We start from the raw sequence: 23905 nt of genomic DNA, 5'->3' as shown, positions 1-23905 counted from the left end.
ATAAAACAATATCTTTGTTGTAATGTTATTTATTTTCCATGAATGTAGCACTTATTAGCTAGGCATTAATTTTATGATAAAATTAATTAAAATCTTTACAATATACAATTTCCTTAAAAAATCCATAAAATATCGGTTTATTCAAAACATATTTACATTATAATAACTATTGATACATATAAAATAGACTGCCCAGGTGATATGGGAGTGGGCCGTAGCTAAGGCACGTGGTTTAGTATTGCATGACACAAAAGTTTTGATCATTATTTATAATGGGACCGGCCGAGCGTGTCATGGCGCTAGGTCGCGGAGATTATACTACACATGAAAAAATAGATTTATCAGTATTAATATAGCTTATGGTTTGCTCACTAATTATAAACAGTTATACCAATGATCCCTACGTCAGCGAAGCGGCTTGGCTAAGTAATGTATACACAGAAGCTAGCTAAGTTAGGAACTTGCAATTTTAGCATGATAAATAAAATATTACAATAGAAAGAATGTAAAACATAGCAATAATAAATAATTTACATAATCATGACAATTCCATATAAATGTATATGATTATATTTATTTATAAGACAATTTGGGAGTATTTCTTGAATAACCAACATTTATATAGGTTGGAGGAAAAATACTCCCGAAAAATGTCATATGATAAAATCAGGTTTATTCACATTATGCATAGTAAATAACAGTATAATTAATTATTAAGCTGAATGGATCACACTCTAGCTGCCAGGTATACGACCCGTCATTAAACTCAGTTATAAAAGGGTTTTATTTTATATTTATCTGGAGGTACATTTGCTAAAACAGGATACCTACGTCATTATCGCTATTATTTCGAAAAATAGTTTGACGTGTTTTGTTTGAGGGTGAATTTTAGAAACATGTATAATACGATGGGTCGCGTACCTTCGTGATAACAGGAGTGTTGTCCACTGAATCATAAGCATTTCAAAAAAACTCGACTAAGAAATCTGAATGAAATGATTATCGTAAATCATTACTTGCGATTTAGAAATTTTCTTTGGCAAAAACCATTTCTGAAAGTTAACACAATGTATAATATGATACAGCATGGAATGAAACAACACGGACGACGATAGCTGCCCTCATAACAATTAAAATGCATTTCAAAAATAAGCGTAACACTAAAAGATCGATTGCAGAAACTTAAGTACGTAATTTTAACATTTTTTTCAATACACAGATGAAAGAGATTGGTTACTTAAAACTAATAAAACATACAATAGCAATAACTGGACAAAGCGACAGAGATGAACCTGAGTCAGTATAAACTAAGACAAACAAAACTCAACAGAGCATTCGTTGCAGGAATGTAAAGTAGTAAAGTAGAGCAATAATAAACAGTTCATTAACCTTTAACAAGAAGCACTATAACAACGTTGCGTCGGGAGGCCTGCTTCCATTTAGCACCACGGGTGGTCGCAGGGCGTCAACTTCCTACAATCGCTAATCCAAAGGTACACCACAGCGCCTGCGTGCGACCGCGCGAAGAACTCGCTGCTACACACAACTTATCATTAACCCTGCTTTTTCAGACAAATCTTACGTTTTAACCCTATAGAACTTTAAGCGACTTTGTGACAGGTTTTGCCTGCAGAATAAGTTTGAAAACACTGGTGAAGAAAACAAACTTATTTTAAAAATCAGATCAATCGCGCAAAAATTGTTCTCAATCTCACTGGCCGACAAGAGAAACGATAATATAATTGTGTTAATTCGAAATAAAACTGATTTTGAAGAAAACTGAAAATCCCTTTAATAAAATTACTTTTTTGTAAACACCGAACGAAGCGCCGGGACCATAATGCGAGTCCACTCGATTTGTACTTTCAGATCACAACTAAATATTATTGTTACCGTCGAACAGATCATAATGGTACTTTATACATGGCTACATGCAGGAAAGGCGAATAACACTGGTGTTAACTTACACAACCATGATTTTAATGCACATTTACATGGTACATTTTCCAAAATAAAAATATATTTGGCACCAATTTTCTACAAACACACATTATTGAGTTTAATAAGACACTGTTTTTATTTATTGCTTCAGTGAGTCTACACAGTAATATACATTGCGATATAGTTAATATAAACTATTTCTATGATTGGTAAATTGTTTGTGAATATCAAATAGTGATATTTTCTAATGATACAAAACAGCATATTAATTTGTACAGAATTAGGCATTTATAAATGGTGTTAAAAGTTACAATTTACTACATGGTGTCTAGTTAAGCTCAATACATTCTAATATAAATTGTTCCTGTGTCACGAGGAAGCCCATGTGAGTCTTATGTAATTAAGTACCGCGCTGCGTGTCTATTCACTGCCGTTGACAAGAAAAATGTCTTATTTTCCCTCTCACTCAATGGTTGCTAATACCCTTAGGATAAAGAGAGAGGTTAAATAGGACATAGGGCTTGACAATGTTAGTGCAAAGTCCCGCAGGTCAAGAAGGTTGAGCAACTATACTGGACAATCAACTAAACATGTTATGGCACGGTTTTCGTTAATTTGCAAATGCGAAGCGACTGTACTTATTCTAGGTTAACTCCCTGCGGCTTGGACTTTACAGTAGTGTACTTTAGTCCTACTTGTAAATCTAGGATCAATATATCACTCCATGTGGACTTATATCCGTTTTAACATTAAAAGTTCTCTTTCCAATTAATTATTGGTGAACTTAGTATTAAGTGGCGGAAGTGTTCTTAACTATTGTTTAATATAATTATACGTTGATGATTAACAGGTAGGTAATTGAATATTAGTTGATATTTGGAAAATTATTGGCATGTAGGTAATTTATCCCATTATTCAATTATTTATCAACATAGACACGAGTTTACGAATAAAATTAAATGCGAAAGTAAAAAAAATATCAACCTGTATGTCCGATGCTTTGGAACGCCTGTCAAAATATAAAAAATAGAAACTAGACTTTGTATAAAAATAAAAAGGAATAAAACATAATGCAATAATTTGTCCTGACCGAAAAAATATTTTCTCTTTCCGTTAAACCGACCACTACAGTCAAATCCAAATTCATCCTACACACAATGTCATGTAATTTACGTTAATAAAAGGCACAAACAACTCTACAACCGCTTTGATATGCGATCCTAGGCCGTAGGTATACAGAAAGAAAGCTGGCAGCCTACCAGCGCTTAAAGGCACGTGTCGACGCAGGTAACCGGCGAAAACATTTATATGAACAAGCGCCGAAGGTCGTCGACTAATTCCGACAATCTACCACAACGCCTGCGCCGCCCGACAATCAAACTTAATACAATCAACTTGGTCTTATGTAACTGTTGCCGGCAGCGGTTACCACCTTCCTTTCTGTTAACGGCCCTTCACTACTTTTAAGAACCACCGAAGCACTAAACGAACTGAGATTAAAATAAAACCTTTGAAAAAGCCAACGCGCGTAGATATAGGCGTAATAAACATCATAATATCAACACATTATCATATCTAATATTTACATAACCAAGTATTCGAAACATTATTTATTGTAACATGCTTCAAACGACGCTACTTTTTCTTTGATGGCGACGATTATTCTTTCTTATATTCAATTCTTATCGTCAAACAACTGAATAAATTTTAAATTCAAATCCAATAAATTATCCAAATCAAGAAGAGAGCATAAATTTTCAATACATAATAAGTGGCACAAAAAATATTTGCCCCAAAACATGAGCAGAGCATGTTACGTTATCGGAACGCTGTCAGCAGTGTTACGTCGTAGCCACACTTGCGCTATCACGCATTCCAAACGTCTCCCAGAGCTTATTGCGTCAGCGTATCGCAAAACCTATGCAAAACTGAGCCGTATCTCTAAGTACATAATATTAACATAAATATTATTCAATAACTATCACAGCAGTAACGCTGAAATCGTGTAAATAATTTTGATAAAATTCCTAAATATTATTAGAAGACTAGCTAATTGTTACATCAAATTTAGGTATACGATTAACAGTTGGTGTTTTGATTGTATAAGTGACAATATCAAGAACTAATCAACGGACCTACGAGCGAACTCGAGACGGATATGTTTAGTATGGGGGTAAAAAGCTCTATTTAAAAATGACCGAATGTTAAACTGTACGTCCTAATTGACACAATTGGTAAATGTTTATCAAAACATGATCACTTTATTCTACATTATCGGCCATTTCCAAGGAAAGGAATGTTAGTACAAACGTGGTAGTTTCAATTCCTAGTGTTGGTAGGCGCGCGTTCTCACTGGCGCTGCATGGACGCGTTGGCGGGCAGCGTGGAGCTTCTCTGCGACGCGTTCATGTACGCAGCTTTCAGGTTTGAACGCATGGAGTCCCTGGAACACATAACAATACATACATTAGAAAAATTTAGAACTGTGCGAAAATTATGTGCTTTATTGCAATACCCGATAATCTATTCTTGAATGATAAATATTAAAGTGTGGATTTCTTTCGTACAACTTTTCCTCTCAATGGTTGGTTGGTTGGTCTCAACTTGTATTTCAATGGTTCGACTTGTGCTCAAATCTATAAAACGGAGTGATTGTCGTAGGCTCGTTGTACCTGCCGCACAACTTGGTGTGGTCGTGGTTGGTGTGCGCGGCGCGGTACCCGTAGCGCTGCACGCGGCGCGCCAGGCGGGCCACCCAGCGGCGCTGCTCGGGCGGCGCGCCCGCCAGCAGCAGCAGCTCGCGCGCGCGGTCCGCCTGCAGCTTGCACGCCGCCACGCCCACGCCCCCGCCCGCCTCCTCCGACACGTGCTCCGCGTGCACCTTCATGCGGCACCCTGCGACAGATTGCATAATGCGATAAGGCTGCCAGTCGCATATTTACGCCAAAATTGGAAACAAGATCGAATCAACTTCCAATCTGTATTAACGCAAAATACAGAAGAAACCAAAGAGTATTCGAAAGAGTTACTAGACCGCAAAATTTCATGAACACAAAAATTTCAAAATGATCTAAATAGTGTTGAAACAAGTAAGTCAAAGCATTCAAGATAGTATTCATAAATATGCACAAATAAAAATTTCATGCGAGTGTTGGAGCGAGGATTACACCCTTGATTGTCAGTACGTAATGTAAGACTACTCACTGCGACACTCGTAGGCCTGCGGCGGGCGGAACATGTGCCACAGCGGGCGCGGGCACACCTCGCACGCGGTGGGCATGTGGTACGTGATGCTCACCAGGTCGTGCCCCTTGTGCTGGACTGTGTTGCCTGGAAAAGACATTAAAAATTATTATATTATATCGCATCATAACCAAAATAAATGATTAAATTGTGCCGAATAACAAATATTCCAATTCCCGTTTGTTACGTCTCAATTTATTTTACTACAAGCGATTTTTACAGATGGAACATAAAAATAAGCTTTGACTAATCATCGTCGGAGCCATGAGTACCCAATAACACCTTAGTCCTTAAAATATAACTTGATCTCCGCGACAGCAAGATAGACGTACTATAGACAAAAACTATGACGTAGGTACAAGAAGGACAGACATAAAAAGTATGCATTTCGCATCTGTCACAAAGTTTACCACTACACCATGACTGAAAATCTTCCTTCTGGTTACAATTGAGCCCGACATTTCGTTCTTGCTACAATACATATTGCTGAATAAACTCACCCTGATGGTCCTGGTCTGGCGCGGCTTCGCACCCATCGCGTCGCGCCTCGCCTTCGCCGGCGTACAAAAGTTGGAAGATCCGCGGAATGTCTTTGGCGTCCGCTCGGATCACGTCGCCTTGCGTCACCGATCGAACGTGAAACACTTTGCTGTAATAGGTAAAAACAATACTACATACATACATACATATCATCACGTCTATATCCCTTACGGGGTAGACAGTAGACATGTGCCAATCATGTTCAGGATCGGATTGAACCTGGAACGGTTCATCGGAACTGTGGAACTAGTTCCGTTATCATGTTCGCGGAACTATCTAGTTCCGCTAAAATTTTCAATGCAGGGCGCGTTACTTACCCACGAACTGGATATGGAACTACGACGACGACGACGACAGTCGTCGTCGTATTGCCATATGTTTTGAATAGATAATACACATGGCTTGACACGACATAATATTACCATAGCCATAGCACCTATGTAATGTACTTCACATCAATTGATTTACCTTCATACTTGGCAGGCTTAGGACTGACAACCAAAAGTAAATTATTTTACAATCTACAAATGAGTGTTTGGAGTCAATTGTTACTTTAAATAACATTGAATAGTTACATAAGTATCTAAGAATATTACGAAATTAATGAAGTGTGTGATTACTATTTTGCGGCAGCGCGGTGGCGGCACGGCGGCGCCCTCATATTTGGTCGCGGATATGTTAGGAACTGTGGACCGACTAAGCCAATCAGTTTGGATTGGACCGATATCGTTCCACCTCCGGACATAGTTCCGAGAACTATTACGGTCCGGAACGACACATGTCTAGTAGACAGAGCCAACAGTCTTGAAAAGACTGAAAGGCCACGTTCAGCTATTTGGCTTAATGATAGAATTGAGATTCAAATAGTGACAGGTTGCTAGCCTGTCGCCTAAAAAAGAATCCCAAGTTTGTAAGCCTATCCCTTAGTCGCCTTTTACGACATCCATGGGAAAGAGATGGAGTGGTCCTATTCTTTTGGTGCCGGGAACCACACGGCAATGCCGGGAACCACACGGCAAACAAAACAATACTATGTTAATAAAAAAGCCATATTATAGGCAACAAAGAATTGATTAAAACATAAAAATATAGGTAATAGAGTACGGATCCAACCATAAACGCAGCTAGGTATAGGCAAAGGCTCGAGTTCGGATCACCCCAAAACGCACGATTTTATCTCTCTGTCTCTCTAGTATCGAGGGAAGATGGAGATGATCTAAAAGCTAATAGAGCACCGCATAAGTCACTTAATAGGATGACTTGCCAAAATATAAGGCTTTTTGTCATAAACCTTTCCAATTGCACTTAGAAAGCCAGTTCCATATATGATCAGCCCCCATGTTGTCAAGTAAGATTAGTTGCAGACTAAGAGAAAGAGCGAAGGTAAAACATATTTATGTAAACCATTCCTAAGACCTAATATACAACCGCGAATCCAATATCATAACAGGCTCGGTAGTATGTTGCATTGTAGAATATGATGTTTTTGAAGACACCACCGCATATTGCTTCTTCCAGCAGCAACAGTATATGTTCTGTTTGAAGGGCACAGAAAAGCATACCCTACCGGCTTTGCTCGTTCACTTCTACCAAGACTTTTATACTGTAGTACTAACCTCAAATCCAATATCATGACAGGGTCTGTCGTATTCTGCTTATCACTTTCACTATTGTAGAATATAATCTTCTTTGAAGATACGACTACATATTGCTTCTTCCATCCATGGCGACGAATATTCTGTTTGAAAGGCACAGATAGCCAGCCCTCCAGGGTTTGCTCGGTTTCGCCGTCCTCGGCGTCGGCCGAGGACTGGGACGCCGTCTCGCTGGTAAGAGCCGCGAGTTTCTCTTTGAGCTGCTCGATTTCTACGTCTTTGCTGTCGACCTGAGGAAAGGATTACAATGATCATTAATATAACTACTTAGTAGTGTAATTTTTTATCGAAAATCAAAGGCCATATTTCAAAAAAATCGTGCCGCTTGTTGAGAACTTTTGAAAGTCTCAATGGTAAATGGAAATATCTACACAATCTTTATGCGCTGTATGCGATACAATATGTTTGTATGGATGTGGGTTAAGTTCTCCCATTAAATCCTCACACCAGAGTGCAGGCGCGTCATCTTTAGCCTTTATTAAGTCGGTGATCTACCAAATAGTCCCAACGACTTGGTTTCTATGAAGCGTTCGACCAAAATTTTCCCACCGCAAGACATTTGCTGAAGAAGGTAACGATGCTTTTAAACAATGGGATAATGAAAGCCTACAGATGAAAAATGTAAGATAGATATACCTGTACTTTGTATGACATCAACTACAAACAACATTTTTTTTCCTCCTAGCATTAGTCCCGGTTACATACTCACCACTTTGGAGAGGAGCCCGGGGTTCGCATTTGACCATGGATCCTGGATTGGGTGATTCAGGTTTTATACGAAGCGACTCCCGTCTGATCACTTTTAGGGGGAACCTAACTCATATTGGATCTAATTTTACATTTAGTTTGTATAGTCAGATGTTAGCCGAAACTTCCTCAAACAGCTCTATATTTGAAAAGCTGTTATGTGATGTGCATCAAAGTATTCAATGCCCTTCCGGCGGATATCAAACGTCTCCTAAACCTGGTTTGTACCACAATTCATACCTCCATAGCCAGCCGCAGCCTGGTCTGCTGCTCTTCCACCACCTGTTGCTGCGTGTCCTGCAAGTCCCGCTGGAGCTTGGCAACAAGTTGGTCGAACTTCTCCTTCTCCCGAGTCAACTCCTGTTGCAGTTTCCTGTAATCTTTGTCCTTGCGCACCGACATCTTGCTCTTCGCCTTGGCGTTGGTCGGGTTCATGTCTTTCCTGAATAACAAACGCACAAATGTTAGGCACTATTCACTGAATGATCGAAAAAGAAGTTCTAGGAAAAGTTGTCGGATAAGTAAATTCTGCAGAAAAATAATTGGTTAAAATATTTACTTAATTATGTTTCTAAATGTATTAAAAAATAATTACTGTTAAATCGATTTATGCGTCAGTTACATTGAGAATTTTCTTTTCTGCAGCTATTGTTCTCGCTGCAAAGCTAAAAAAGACCACAATTGCCAATAAATCTTATAGCTTATTCCACTCGCCTGTTCATGATCTCGGCCAGCTTGTTGACGGCCTGCTGCTTGAGCATGTTCTCGGAATTGAGCTTCTTGTTGAGGCGGTCCACCTCCTCCTGGAGACGCTGCAGGGTGGCCACGCGCTCGGCCAGCGCTGTTCCATTGCGGCGGAGTTCGTCTACCTCCTGATTAAGAAAGAAACGTTTGTTTTATCATTTCATAAATAAAGAACTAAATAGACACAAATTATATTTTGTAAAGAGTCCAGAAAAGGTCTTACTCTTCCCATGATTCGGCGACGATAAGCCGTAGGTTGGTATAGGTGATACTGGGATTTCATAAATAAGTGGTGCCCTAGAGACAAACCAACCGCAAAACAAAACAAATTTTCTACTAATAATATTTTGCACTGCATATAAAATTTCACAAATTTTTAATCTAACCGCTGAAAAAACAAGCGGGTATACTCCTGGTTTGATGAGTGAAATATTCATGACGTTATCTATTTTTTAATAGATAACGTCTTTCTTTTGAAAGGCACGCAAAATGGCAAGAAAAACATAGAAGTAGTACTCCATTATTATTACACACTTCCTTAATCGCCTTGTTTGTTATGGTCTTAATCGGAAGTATGCTCGTGATTAAAATCATAGACATCAATGATTCAATGCGGCGATCAATCGAAGGCGACTATATAGATCATTGGGATCAAAGAGAGACGCGAGCGATTCAATAATTCACACCCACCGGCGAGCCCACGCGACGCAAGCGCCGGTAAAATCACCAAAATAGAACGCGTCTCTATTCTACATCTGTTGACAATATTATTACAAGGATGCCGGAGAATATTCCGTATTCCAAATATTTTCTATTTCTAACACCGTTACTGTTTGTACCTAATTTTGAATTTCCTGTAACATTATGTGAAGTAAATTTGTAAATTTTCTCGTAGGTACTTATTCCAATAATACCTTGTTATAAAACTTTTATTTTAATTATAAAATTATCCGTTTAAAATTATTCTGCTTTGTGTTTCAGTCAGCGGGGTAATTTTTTTTACGTTTCTACGTAAATTTGTATCTTAATAAGACCATTGCAATCGACTGTTCTAATAAATTCTTCGACCGCAACAACCGACATGAATGATCGTATCATGATGAATCAGTGACATAACAAAAATCCACACAGCAGAAAATATAGTCCATTAAGTCTGATCACAGGGAATTCTTGTGACGAGAATCAAAGAGAGCGTCATCGCGTCTCGTCTCTGCAGTTACTTCATTGTGTTCTCTTTTTGCATCTCGACGACCATCTGTTTATTGACCTTATGACGTTGTACCGCTGCAGTCTCCCCTGCGCCATCTTCACAGCACAGGCGCACATACACGCGCGTGCACGCCCCGGGCTTTCGCCTTTGGACTACTACAGCGCTCATCGAGTTAAGTAGCTCGCTATCCTTTGGCGGCTACGTGCTGGATCTCATGTCTATAGCTAAACCCACGCCCGCTTTAAAATTGTAAAACTAGTAATTATTAATGTTGTTTTTATTCTATTGATCTTAAAGTTACATTTCCTGCAACGTTTTACCTAAACGTCACAACCTAGTTTAACAAGAAGTGCCCTACCTTCCTCTGCAGATCGATAGTGGCCCTGTTCTCGTGGTCGCGGTCCCGCAGGCCCTGCACGACGGCGTCCCGCGCCGCCAGCTCGCTGCGGTGCTGCGCCAGCGCGTCTCGCATCTCCAGCTCCTTCATCGTCTTCTCCTTTTCCAGCTCCGCGACCGTCTCTTCAGCTATAGACCTAGAAATAAAGAGATGAGCTGTAGGTTTTTCTACTCGAGTGGTATAGTTTAATGTGTAATGCCTTATTTACTGTATGTTATAATATCAATGACATTTTTTTGTGATCTGTGAGTCTATGAACAAATGTATTCTATCATCTATGAAACTGTTTTTACATAATTGTAGACCAAATTAATATCTTAGCTACTTTTTGTTCAAATTGTCGACTAGTCCTCAAGTTCCCATCGACCTGCCGCTGAAACTCTTTCACTGGATTAAAACAGAAGCCATGTTACCTAGCAATAGCCTCGGAGTCAGCCCTGGCGATGGCCAGCTGCAGTTGATGCATGAGGCCAGCGCGCTCCTGCTCCAGGTCGCGCGTAGACCGCGAGTTCTCATCGACCTGGCGCTGAAGCTCGTTCACTTGAGTGCGGTAGATGAGGCAGAAGTGCTGCTCGTTCTCGAACTGCTTGCGGAGCTCTTCACACTGTTGACAATACAATCATATTAGACTACGATTAGATTTAACATGCAAAAGGCAAAATGTGAGGAAGGTATTGAGACAGTTGCGTTTGTTAGAAGGTTAAAAAGTGGTTCATATCTTATCATCCAAAGAGGTCCTAAACTCTGCTGTACTTATTGCACACTTCTTTTTTTATTTCGATCGATTCTAAATAGAGAAAAGAAATTATGAAAAGCGTAGGTTATTTAGGTATACAGATTTAAACAAAGATACAGCATGTAGAATCAATAAATAGTGACGTGACTAATGGACATTTTAACGTAACAGTGAACATTGGACTCCTAAATATTTACTTTTTGGTTGGATACACTGGGTGAATGAATCGTGAGATAACGAATGAGAAATTAAGAAAGATAACTTGTAGCTGTCTTCGTAAAAAAATATTTTATAAATGCAAAATATATAAAACTGCAGCCATTTAGATAACTTTGACTTCTTAAAATACTAGATGTTAGATTAATGGCGAAAAGTAGTTTTAGTAGGTACTACGTAAAACAAAGAAGTGGATAGCATTAAAAAAAAAATTAATTGTAGCGGTTTTTAAGACGTTTAACTAAAACGAACCCATAGCCTGCTACAATTAAAGTTCGCATTTTTTCTATAAGTAATATGACATTGCGGTTATGACAACCGAGAAATACAAATAACTACTTGTACAGTGCCATAAAATCATCTTAATACGAGTCTTCCAAGATTATTAACAAGAATTAACAGAAGATGATCAGGAAATAGTGCGACATAACATTCAAGCACATAAAAGTGCATTAACGCAAGTGTTTTATAGGCCAGCCTCCAATGTCAACATTGTTTGCTCAGCATTCGTATTAATTCATACAGTCGCTATGTGACGCGACAATTGTCATATAATAAACATATTATAATTATTATTATACATATTTCTATATATTGTAGGTATTATGTACACCATGATGAAATTGGAATGCTGTTTCATATTATAAAATTAATATTGAGATTTTACGAAAATATTCCCTTTAATTTCGAATTTTGTGTTGGCTTTACAGAATATCGTCATCATCGACTATACGTGGGACATACTTCATACCATTACTAAATAACAGTGTTTTATCGGTGTCAATCTGGGCCATTACAATCCACTTGTTGGCAGCAATGGCAAAAAGATTATTCTTTACTCGAATCTATAACCTATCAAACAGCTTGTTTATCTCCATATTTTATAACTTCCTACCATGTTTTATTACATTCTACCTTTTTAGCGGATAGCTTCATTATAATTACTATTATTTGCATTCAATTCAGAATTCATTGCTTTTTATTCAGATCTTATAAAAGACTTCGTTTTAATTTCATATTTTATTATCAAATATTCCAACACATTCAATATTTACTCATAAGAGTGCGCTTCGTATGATTAAAAATAGGTATATAACTGCGACACCAAAGCGAACTAGTACGCATAATTTTACATTTCACTACCATTCAATGTGAACACATGTAATCGGCATAATAATTTAACTAAAGCAGGTCTAACGTATCTCTTAACATTCGCTGCGTTCTTAGAATAGATATCAAACTCTGAATACTAGCAGCGGACTTCCAGTGAAATGATGTTCTGTAAAATCGATTGAATTGCTAGCTTAAAACAATTTAATGTATCCATATATTTGCAGCAAGGTATATTCAATCCATATAATACCCTTTTTGAAACTCTATCAACGCTATATTTGTTTGTTTTAATAATATGTATTTCAATATATTACTGCAGTGGTCAATCAAGAATTAACAGTTTTAACAAACATACATATGTTCATCCTTGAAATCTTCATTTTGTCCGTACTATCGTTCAGTTCTATGTTTATTAGTAGTACTAAAAGAAAAAAAATGTCCGTTAATTGGCTGAGGAAAGAGATGATTTTATTCAATATTACGAAATATCTTCTGCCATATTTCTGATTGAATATTTTAATGAAAACAGCTGCACGTTGGGGTGAAAGGAGAATAAACTAAAGCACGAATAACTGTATGCGGACGCCTTACTAAGGCATAATCAAGAGAAGCGATCTCAAAGTTCGTGTCATAAATATCAAGGTTAACAATGGATACCTATTCATGCGGTACCAATGTGCAGAAACATGTTATTTTTAGCCAAGTACGGAAACGCGTAGGGTAAAACAACGTGTCAAATGATCTGGTGAACCTTTTTGTTAGATCATTTTGGGTAGGTGGTTCCATAAGAACTACGTGCTGTAAATTTTCTAATAGAATATACCTAGTGTAAATATTACCATAAGAAGCCAACTGTAAAAATCTATCAAATTATATCAAAGCTGTATGCCGGAGCTTGTGTGTCGAATCGGAATTGAGATGAAGATGGAGCAAGATGATCTATAAAAAACGAAATAATTTCCATATTCGTGCGTGTTCTAAGACGATCTTACTTATAATCCTTGCATTATCAGCGTTTTTGTAAGCAGGATTATAAGCACATGTGAGTCATATATTACGAAAGTGTGCTAAGTCAACGCCGCGCCATTATCTTTAAGATGCTGTAAATCGTACAAACTTAATGTATCTAATCTATTAGCGGTTACCGGTTACATTGTGTTTATAATCCAGAGATCACTAATAAAACTTGTAACTGTTTTTTGATTAAAAGATAAATAATATATTACAGATGTATTTAAACAATTGTTTTATGTTTTGTCTTATATTGATTAGTTAATTAAATTATGTATCGTGCACTTTGTTAGGAAATATTTGTCCCATTTCATGTGCATAATTTATCATGTCCGTAAAGATAAAGAGTCCTGATTATTTAGTTTTGTAGGCAACCTAGTTAGGGAGTATGTTTGAACTTTACATACATACATATAGTCACGTCTATATCCCTTGCGGGGTAGACAGAGCCAACAGTCTTAAAGACTGAATGGCCACAATTGAACTTTACAATATCGGAAAATACACATTAATACACGCACTCTCTAAATGCATTTTATAATACCTAAGTACAATTTTCGCAATCGGCCGCTTATTGATATAACTAGATATGAGTTCAAATTAATTTAACAGTTTTATTATGATCGGTCTAACAATATTATTCGTAAGTCGTCCAAGAATATCATAAACCTATCTTAGAAATTGTTATTGTACACGACTAGGTTACGATAATGAACGCAGATATAGCTGACGCAGGTATTGCACAATTATTTATAAACGTAACTAGGTATTAATATGACAATGAGCTTAATATTGTCAAAGGTTCCGAGAAATCTAATGAATAAAATTTTAATAATATACCAAATAGCATCAGAATTCACAATGCATGAGTAAGAAGCTCGGAAAACCGCGTCGAGACAGTTTTTTATTTATTTCGCGACGCACAAGTACAACATATATGGCAAAAGTTGTGCATGTATGTTTGTTCAAGTCAAGACAATGACTCACTGTGTCGTAATCCTAGGACACTATTTCGGCGCGATGAGATTCCAACCTGCGAAAAACCACGACTGATAAATAAATACTTATTCCCATTCAACTTTAACGATGAAATAATCCTTTCAAAACTGTCTATCTGTTTATATTTTATTCCAAGGAATAAGTATTTATTCGTCAGTCGTGGTTTTTAATATACATATATTTTAATTACTAGCTTTTGCCCGCGGCTTCGCCCGCGCAAATTTATTTTAGATTATACGGATACGCCATAAAATTTCACCCATTTTTTAATCCCGTATCGTGTGGGACTATTTTAAGTTTATATTTGATTTAAATTCATATGGTTTCTCCCGTCTTGTCCCGTCTCTTCTCGTTCTGTTCCGTCCCGTCCCAACCTGTTGAGTCTCGTCCTGCCCCGTCCAGTCCTATCCTGTTTCATCCCATCCTATTTAGTGCCATCCTGCTTTCCGCAACTGATACGTATTTTTTACTAACCAAAATTTAAGACTTCGCGCGCATCGACACCCATCAAAAAACGAAGTTTCGTACAAACTTCCAACCCTTATTTTTCGCCCTTGACATGCAGTTTTCAAAATCCAATGTTTTAATGATAATTATTTCATATTAACCAAAATTTAATTCTAAAATTTCATGTGCCCAACGTTAAAATTGAAGAAATTTCATACAAATTTACAACCCCTATTTCACCGCGATAGGAATACAATTTTCAAAATCCAATAAATGAATTATTTTTTTAATCTAACCGTGAATTTAAATCTAATGTATCCAACACTAAAAATGACGAAGTTTCATACAAAGTTGCAACCCCTATTTCACCCCCTTAGGAATGCAATTTTCAAATTTAATTAATGAATTATTATTTTAATCTAATCGTAAAAAATCTAAAATTTCATGTGTCCAACAATAAAAATGCAGAAGTTTCATATAAACTTGCAACCCCTATTTCACCCCCCTAGGAATGCAATTTTCAAAATCCAATAATGGATTATTATTTTAATCAAACCGTAAATTTAAATCTAAAATTTCAAGTAATTATCCCACCCTAAAAATTACGAAGTTTCATACAAACTTGCAACCCCTATTTCACCCCCTTAGGAATAGAATTTCCAAAAATCCTTTCTTAGTGGATCCCTCCTAATTAAAATCTACCTTCCTGCCAAATTTCATCTTTATTGGCTCAGTAGATTTCGAGATTTCGTGATTCCTAAGTGAGTGTTTTTCGCTTTTATATATATAGATTATTATATAATCCAATATTTATATAGTATAAGATTTAGTATATTCCACGGCCTCTGAAACTAGTGAAAACAAAATCATTCTATGAGCAGTCCTTGTATTTTTTTCCTTTAAAACCTCAAACATAGTTTGAATATTTCTAAAATTATCAAGTGACGTAAATCACCAAGCGAAAAAATGCAAACCAAGTATATGACTCATATCAACCTTACCGTTTAAGCCTAGTAGATAATGATGTAACCGACATTTCTCTAGACCTTAATAATTAATAGTACTCTTACCGTTCCTAGCCCAATTCAGATACCTACTTAACTTCTTCTGATAAAGAGTATGATGGTGAAGATGAATTGCGTAATGCAAAAATTCACACGTTTGAAATACAAACTATGTATATTGTTCACTCGTGGTGGTGAAAGTTATCAAATCAATCAACTGCTTGTATGGTAGTACTAAAATGTAATAATTTTCTTAATAGGAACAAGGTCGCCCTTTTTGCAAAGTAAATACGATTTTTTGAGATGATATTTAAAACTAAGAATTAATGCTTATTAAGAATTCCTACAACAGTTGAAAAACCCAGTACGTTTTCACTAAAATAGAATGACATAATCCTCGTGGTCAGTTCCGCTGGTGCGCATACGCAATATTTATTATTTAGCACGACGTCAGACCATCAAGACTTTACAATGACAATGAACTCGGCCACAGAAACCATCGACAGCTGACTTGGCCGTCAAAATATGACGTCACCATTATTACAATATAAAAAGGATTATGTATCTCGCGGCTTATCTGTTTTTAATTTTTATAATAATCGCATCAATACTATGGCAATGATTAAGACCTCGCTTTAATCGTATAGTACTTAGCAGTTTTCAGAATCGTATCTAGTTTAGAAATAACAAGAGAGCATTATAGCAAGAACCGTACCTATGAATTTCTTTTACTCAATCTGCGAATTTTGTGCTGTGCAGAATATGTTTGAATTGCCTAAGTATGATTTCAGTACATCCACGGTGAAAAAAGTACCTATAACGCTGACTTTCCCTCTCTCTACGTCTCTTGAAGGCAACCGAAATAATTGGGAGAGAAGTAAGATAAAATATGCCTCATCTACGTTCACGGTCCTTGATTCGATCCCTAGCCACGTCATGGTGGACACGATCAGCTGTTACGCTTCAGAGCTTTGTTTTGCATGCTTTTGATATTTCATAAGTCATACACGACATTGCCAATAAAATATCACAATCAACTATCTTCTTAGTCCAATAAAAGACTCGTAAATGCAAAGAGCTCAAATTGAATAAATTAATTCTAACTATTCATAATGGGTATCATACACTAAGTCTCGATCGATCGATACGACTAGCTGCTCAATTCAATCATTAAAATATTACATGCTAAAATCACCTTTCATCTTCACTATTGTATGTATACCTACATCAATGGAAAATGTGACTGATATATCTTTTGACGCAGTCGAAACCGCTGAACAGATTTAGGTTTTTTAGAAAATTCTCAGAGGAATATAGCCCCGGACTAAAAGTACAAACAAAACTTTTTGAGGAGAGATGAATATAGATATTTTTATTCAAATCATTACATTTGAATCAAACAGGACAATAAAAAAATGCAAGTATCCGTTTAACACTATTTTGAATTTATTCATACAAGTTATTATGTAACTGCCGTGTGGTTGGTTCCCGGCACCAATAGGCTCTGTCTACCCCGCAAGGGATATAGACGTGATAACATGTATGTATGTATGATGCCGCGATACGCAAGTTATAAGTCTTTCCCATGGATGCCATAAAAGGCGACTAAGGGAATGGCTAAAAACTTTGTCGTACTTGTCCAAAATGATTTCGAGTTGGGGTATCTAAGAAGTGATCCTATAAATCTAGCTTCTCAGTTACAACTTCTTAATTCACACCTGCTAATTCATACTGCGTCATTGTTAATAAATGAGTCAGCAAATAAATATCAAAATAAAATAAATACATTTTAAACATAAACTCACCCTGGCATAATGCATGTCCCTCTCAGCGCTGGCTGCGGCCAATTTCTCCTCGACCTCGTGCAAGGCGGAGCGCACGTCTTGTAAGTCCCTGGCTCGCGCGTCGCACTCGGCGGTGGCGGCCCGCGCTGACGCCTCAGCCGCCGCCGCCTCGCCGCTGGCTTGCAAGCGGGCGGCGCGCTCTTGTTCCAACGCCGCCGCTAAGCCGATCACCTGAAGGGTAGAAGACGTATTAGCGAGTATGTCATTTCTCATGTATTTTATGATTTGCTTTTCAGCGACCTCCTCAAACCACAAATCTCAGGTTTTACTACCAATAATTTTGGGAAAAGGAAACATTTTATGCATATTGATTGATATTAATAGGACTTTTTGTGACTACTTATTAAATCATCAACTTTCTTCTTATCCTTTTCTTTTTGAAACCTTGAAATGTATTTAGTTAAACATGAATCTCTGAATCGAAGCCAAAACTGCGCTACTAAACCTTAATTATGAAAAATTTATAACATGCTTTTGAGGTAATAAAATTAAAACAAAAAACATAATCGCAATGAACGAACACCAAAAAAGCTTGACACCTTTGCTATCTACAAAAGATCACCTTACCTTTTCACTCTCCTGCCGGTGTTCTCCCTCCAGTTTCTGTAGCCGCTGCTGCATCTGCCGGTAGTCCACGCTCAACATGGACATCTGGCGGTCTTTCTCCTGGCACTGCGACTCCGAGCGCTGCCGGGCCGTCTTCTCTTCGTTCAGCTTGCTTTGCAGCGCTGGCGGGGAACAAACATCACCTGACACCAAACTTTCATGCCAAAAACTTGCCGCATTTATGGATGTGTTCACAAAAAAATATTTAAATTGCTTTATCAAAAAGCTAATCGCCAAAGGCAGTCAATAATAATATTGAGCTAATTATATTTTGTCAGCATATTAAGTGACTGCCATGCAAGCACTTCCTAGTGCTGGCAAACTCTTCAGCTAAATTAGTATTTAAATATCAATTAATAGTTTAAAATAAGTTAAAAATATAAAAACTGGGACAAATTACAGATAACAGGGAAAACTATAAGAAATAACCATATTCTAGCATACAACTAATTACTAGGAATTATATTAGCAAACTCAACAATACCTTTAAATATTATTTCCAATGTTCCTGAGGCATGCAAAAAGTGAATTGTATGTATAAATATGTCAGGGTAGTGTTAACAACATAGCTTGATCGATACCAAAGGAAAATAGCATTAAGGCTAATTTATGGGGCACAGAAACCGAAACCATTCAAATAAACTTACCTTTCACAATTTCGAGGTTCGCTTCTTGTTTCGAGAGCATCTGCGACCGCTGCGTGTCCTGATGGGCGCGGACTTCTTGTTGGTACATGTGCTGAGCGGCCCGTAGCTCGTGGGCCAGAGAGGCATACTCTTTCTCCAGTGAAGATAAGCGCTCTGAAAGCTGCTGGTTATCTGCAAGTGTTTGTGTCAACTTGGTCGACGCGCGCTCTAGTTCAGCTTGAGCTGCGTTCCACCTGCTGACGGCATCAGCAGACTGTGCGAGCGCGCGCTGTTTAGCTACCTTGGCAGCTTCCAGCTCGTATGAGAGCGCGCTGCGCTCGCGCTCTAGGATATCTCTCTGAGCGCGCAGGTTCGCGACCGTGCCGTCGCTGAGCGCCGCCGCGGCGGCCTGAGCTGCTGATTGTTCGGCAGCTTGTTTTCTAGACTTTGCTGCTGCATCAGACTCCTGTTTTAACTTTTCACGCACTTCAGTCAGCTGTTTTTCGAGAGCATTAATTTTGTCATTATAACTTTGTAAATTACTAAATTCCTTAGCTCTTTTGCTTTGCTCCTCCTCCAACCGCCGCTTCGCTTCATGGTAGTTGGCTTCGGCTTTCTTCTTTGATTCTGCTTCCACTTCAGTTTTTCTTTGTAATTCTTTTATATTATGCCTTAATAGTGCCAGTTCTTTGTCTGTTTCAGTAATTATTTTTTTGTTTCTAGATTCTCTTTCTGCTAATTCTTCAACTTGAGCACACAAATGCTCTTGCCTATCTTCCAACTTTCGCCTGATATCTCTTTCTCTTTCTAAGAGTTTTTCTAGCTGCAATATAGATTCAGATCCAACATTATTAAAATGATTATTGGAGATTGTGTCTACCACATCAACTTGCTTGGCCTTGCCTCCACATAACTGATAATCCCCATTATATGTGAAACCCACAAATGGTAAATGGTTTCCCACAAAGGCTTTAGGTACAGGAAAGGATTCGTCCAATGCGTCAGATTTTTCAATATCATCGAAATTCCTTGTATCATCGTCACTAGATAATTCCGGCACAACAGGAGGAACAGAATCCCTCAGGTTATCAAAGCTCCATTGGTCATTAATAAAGAATGGGTGTTGCTTTATCTCATCCACACTGTTCTTGCCAAGTCTTTTTACCCTATCTGTTAATAAACCCCGAATGAGTGATTTAGCTTCCTTTGAAATTTCTACATCGTCAGGAAACTGTAGGGAGTTTCGGTGATCCATAATTTTGCCATATGTCCCAACTAAACTGTCAGCATAAAAAGGTGGATCACCTATCAGCATTTCATATAAAAAAATTCCCACAGCCCACCAATCACATTCACGGCCATAGACTCCTTCACCATTCTGAGACTGTAGAACCTCAGGTGAGATGTAATCTGGTGTCCCCACAGCATTACTGGCTCGCACAAGGCCATCAGGTCCCATACGCATACATGTACCAAAGTCAGCTAGTTTCAGATGGCCATACTTATCAATTAACATGTTATCTGGCTTCACATCCCTGTGCACAAAGCCCATTCCATGTATAACATCCAACGCTAACACAATTTCCATAGTATAGAACTTGGCCCACTTCTCTGGTATATCATAATTGGACATAAGACTAACAAGATCACCACCGGGCATGTAGTCCATCACCATGTATAGATATTTGTGATCTTGGAAAGCAAAGTGCAACTTTAATATCCATTCTGAGTTCGCATGAGCCATTATGTGTCTTTCTTCCCAAAAAAATGTGGAATCAGACCGTTTGATCATCTCCACTTTACTGAGGAGTTTCATGGCATAAACATGATGTGTGGATTTATGTCTGACTAGTTGAACTTCACCGAATGCACCACGACCTATTACTTTGATCAAATCAAAGTCAGCAGCTTTCATACGCAGATCAACTACTTCTGAAGCAAACTGTTCATCTAGAACAAATAAAACATTATAATTTGGCTTGACAAACAATATATGTAAAGTCAAATAAGAAATTGAAAATCTTTTGTGATTTGAGAATAAAAAAACATGGTGTCACTTTCAAAATTCTTGTGAGAAACCTTTTATCATATTCATTATATTCCATTCTGATCTGGCACCTAGCGAAGGAAAAACTTAGTGTGTGACAGTTCCTTCTATGAAGATTGTGAAAGTCAATCTAGGGAAAGGCTATCTTTGGATTCTTCTTTTTAGTGACAGGGTAGCAACCTTTCACTATTTGAATCTCAATTTTAAAGCCATACAGCTGAACATGGTATAGATTCATTTCATACACATATTTAGAGGTATAAGAAAATTAATTAGGCTAAAATCAAACTATTAAATTTAATTGGTCCTAATAAAGAAGATGCCCAGCATTCCAGCCAATTATGACTTATCATATAATGAGTCTCCAATATCTCTGCAACCAACTTTCAAATTAAGGACAACAACCTATTAAAGGGTAAGACTTGTTTTCAAATCAGTTAACTAGTACCTACTTAGTTTATATGAACTATGATTATCTCATTAATATTCTGTTTTTACAAAGTAAATAAAAGAGAATCCTGATTTTATAACAACATTGTGATTATACTGTACTGTCATGCTGAAAATGTTCTATTCTATAATTATTTTATGACTGGCTCTATAATTTTTCTTTAAAGTAATGACGATAGAAAAAGGAATGTTTAGATGGTTTGCTAATGTGGAGAAGATGAATGACTGATAGACTAAGGAAAATGTAAATGGGAAGGAATTTCAATCAAATTGGGGACATCCTGTCCAAAGGTAAGGTCAAATGTACCCTTAACCAATAAGTTTTCATGAAGAGAGTTATGAATGTGCATAAAGTGATAAAAGTTTGCAGAATATGTGGCAAGCGAAAAGATGTAGTCTGTATTACCCTTCTGGGTAAGAGGAGTGATTATATGAATGCACGTTGCATATTAGCAATATATTGTTCTTTCTCTCTCTCATTTGTGTGTACACAGATGTGATTCCGAATCCAAACTTCTATAATGCATGAATTATATCATCTCTCTCTACCACTTTTATTACAGTATAGTTCTGCAATGAAATCACAGCAAAAAAAATAGTTTCACCTGAAATTTTATAAAAAGAAACAAAAGTACACAGAACACATGCATTTTGAATGAAAAATCAGTTACAGTGACACATCACTAGGTAGGAACTTCATTAGTAAGTAATAAGTCAAATTCAACTACTATCCCTACTTTACTAATATTATAAATGCGAAAGTAATTGTCATCTGGTTGCACGCCTTAACCACTGAACAAATTTTTGATGAAATTTGGTACAGAGATAGTTGACCCTAAGGAAGAAGACAGGCTCCTATTTTATTGTAAAAAAGGAACCACTTGGACAAAGTCACAAAGAGTCTAGAGTCAAAAGATAAAACATTCAGAATATACTCATAGCATAACAAATCAGAAATATCAACATCCATCAGTAGGTGAATAATACACAATAACATACAAATACAGTAGTTAACTACCTAACTGATAATTTCCTACATAATAATAATATTGTAGTACTCTTTGATTGCATGGCTTCTATCATACAGAAACAAATTCTTTGATATTTCTATATCAGTATCAGTTGATAAAACATCTGTTCATATAGAAAACAACAATTCCCATGAACATAATATGAATGGACAGTCAAACATAAAGAAGTAACTTACATCTGCTCGTGTAGGCCTCTACATTCTTCATGCGACGTATTGCCGGGTGGTCGCAGTCGGATACCAGGGCAGTCACAGTGTCGAGCAGGCAATCTACGTTGCCGGCGGAGCGAGGGTCACACAACCGCTCCTCCAGCAAACGCAGCCGCCGCAGCCGCTCCTCGTCCTTCACCGTCTCCATTCTCAATCGTTTCTTGCGTCCTTTGCCACAAGGGCTAAACACCACCGCACATTCTCCCGAATGCTGCCCCGGTTGAAATCACTACTGGCATCACGGCACTCAAATGCAAGATACTGTTGGATGACTCCCGGTACTGTCTTCCGCTTATTAAATTATCATTTGTTGTACAACTTATGTTTCATTATCAAAAAAATGTCTCTTACAGCTTGAAATGACAGCAGATAAAGGTGGTTCTCACAACAAAGCATATGCACGTTTGCAAACATAAACGTCTGATTAATTGCATTTAGAACTTATCTACTGACTATTGATCAATGATGAACACTTAATCGTAACAATAATTGGCACAATATTGAAAAATAGATGTAAAATAGAGAAATAATAACCGCTTGATTGATGAACGATGGATGATCGAACAATTTATAAAGTGAAGTTAGACCTAAGTTGCAAAGTAAGTTCGCAATGGCGACTGTGCAATACAAAATTTAAGATTTTGTATACTAGCAACACATATGTGACTATATTCTCTTTGGTCTAAATAGTGCTGTATTTTATTAATCGACTAATGAATTCAATCGATATCAATGTAATGGGTCACTGACGTAAGTTATAACACAATCAACTGTTTATTCACGACCTTTGTTATGAAGATTCGCCGTACAGAAACAGATTGTATAGTTAGTTATTCGTGGGTATAGTTATATTTGTGGGTTCGTGAAGTTTCGTGTCTTTATCTTGACAGCCCCTATGCGCAGCGATAGGTAGTATCGATGTATATTCAGTATACTTGGGTAGTATACTTGCCTGTGATAGAAATAGGGTTCATATCCAGGCTAAGCATATCCATGACATGACTTGTCCCACGATATGTCATCACGATGTCGATGCTCCATGCCGCACCGGTTTCATCGTAGAATCAATTTCCAAAATTCCATTGCATC

At 37.5% G+C, this 23905-nt stretch overlaps 1 protein-coding gene across 2 annotated transcripts; it reads right to left on the bottom strand.

Annotated features, from left to right (window-relative positions):
- Positions 1 to 4: 4 nt before the first annotated feature.
- On the bottom strand, positions 5 to 23434 carry LOC106128980 (rho-associated protein kinase 1). Of its 2 annotated transcripts, none has more exons than XM_013327383.2 (13): positions 22784 to 23434; positions 19101 to 21029; positions 18415 to 18596; positions 17809 to 18018; positions 10891 to 11081; positions 10439 to 10613; positions 8841 to 8998; positions 8367 to 8568; positions 7341 to 7609; positions 5685 to 5833; positions 5146 to 5271; positions 4614 to 4836; positions 5 to 4384 (listed from the first exon to the last, which is right to left on the bottom strand). In XM_013327383.2, the coding sequence occupies exons 1-13, from the start codon at positions 22962 to 22964 to the stop codon at positions 4291 to 4293; spliced, it is 4089 nt and encodes a 1362-aa protein (XP_013182837.2). In that variant the 5' UTR covers positions 22965 to 23434; the 3' UTR covers positions 5 to 4290. The 2 variants fall into 2 exon arrangements, with proteins under 2 accessions (XP_013182837.2, XP_013182838.2); XM_013327384.2 differs by having other exon boundaries at positions 18415 to 18575.
- Between the last annotated feature and the right edge of the window lie 471 nt (positions 23435 to 23905).

The sequence above is a fragment of the Amyelois transitella genome, chromosome 2, assembly GCF_032362555.1.
Source record: "Amyelois transitella isolate CPQ chromosome 2, ilAmyTran1.1, whole genome shotgun sequence".
Classification (NCBI taxonomy): domain Eukaryota; kingdom Metazoa; phylum Arthropoda; class Insecta; order Lepidoptera; family Pyralidae; genus Amyelois; species Amyelois transitella.
The sequence above is the reverse complement of the archived record's forward strand: the minus strand, read 5'-3'. Positions and strand labels throughout refer to the sequence as shown.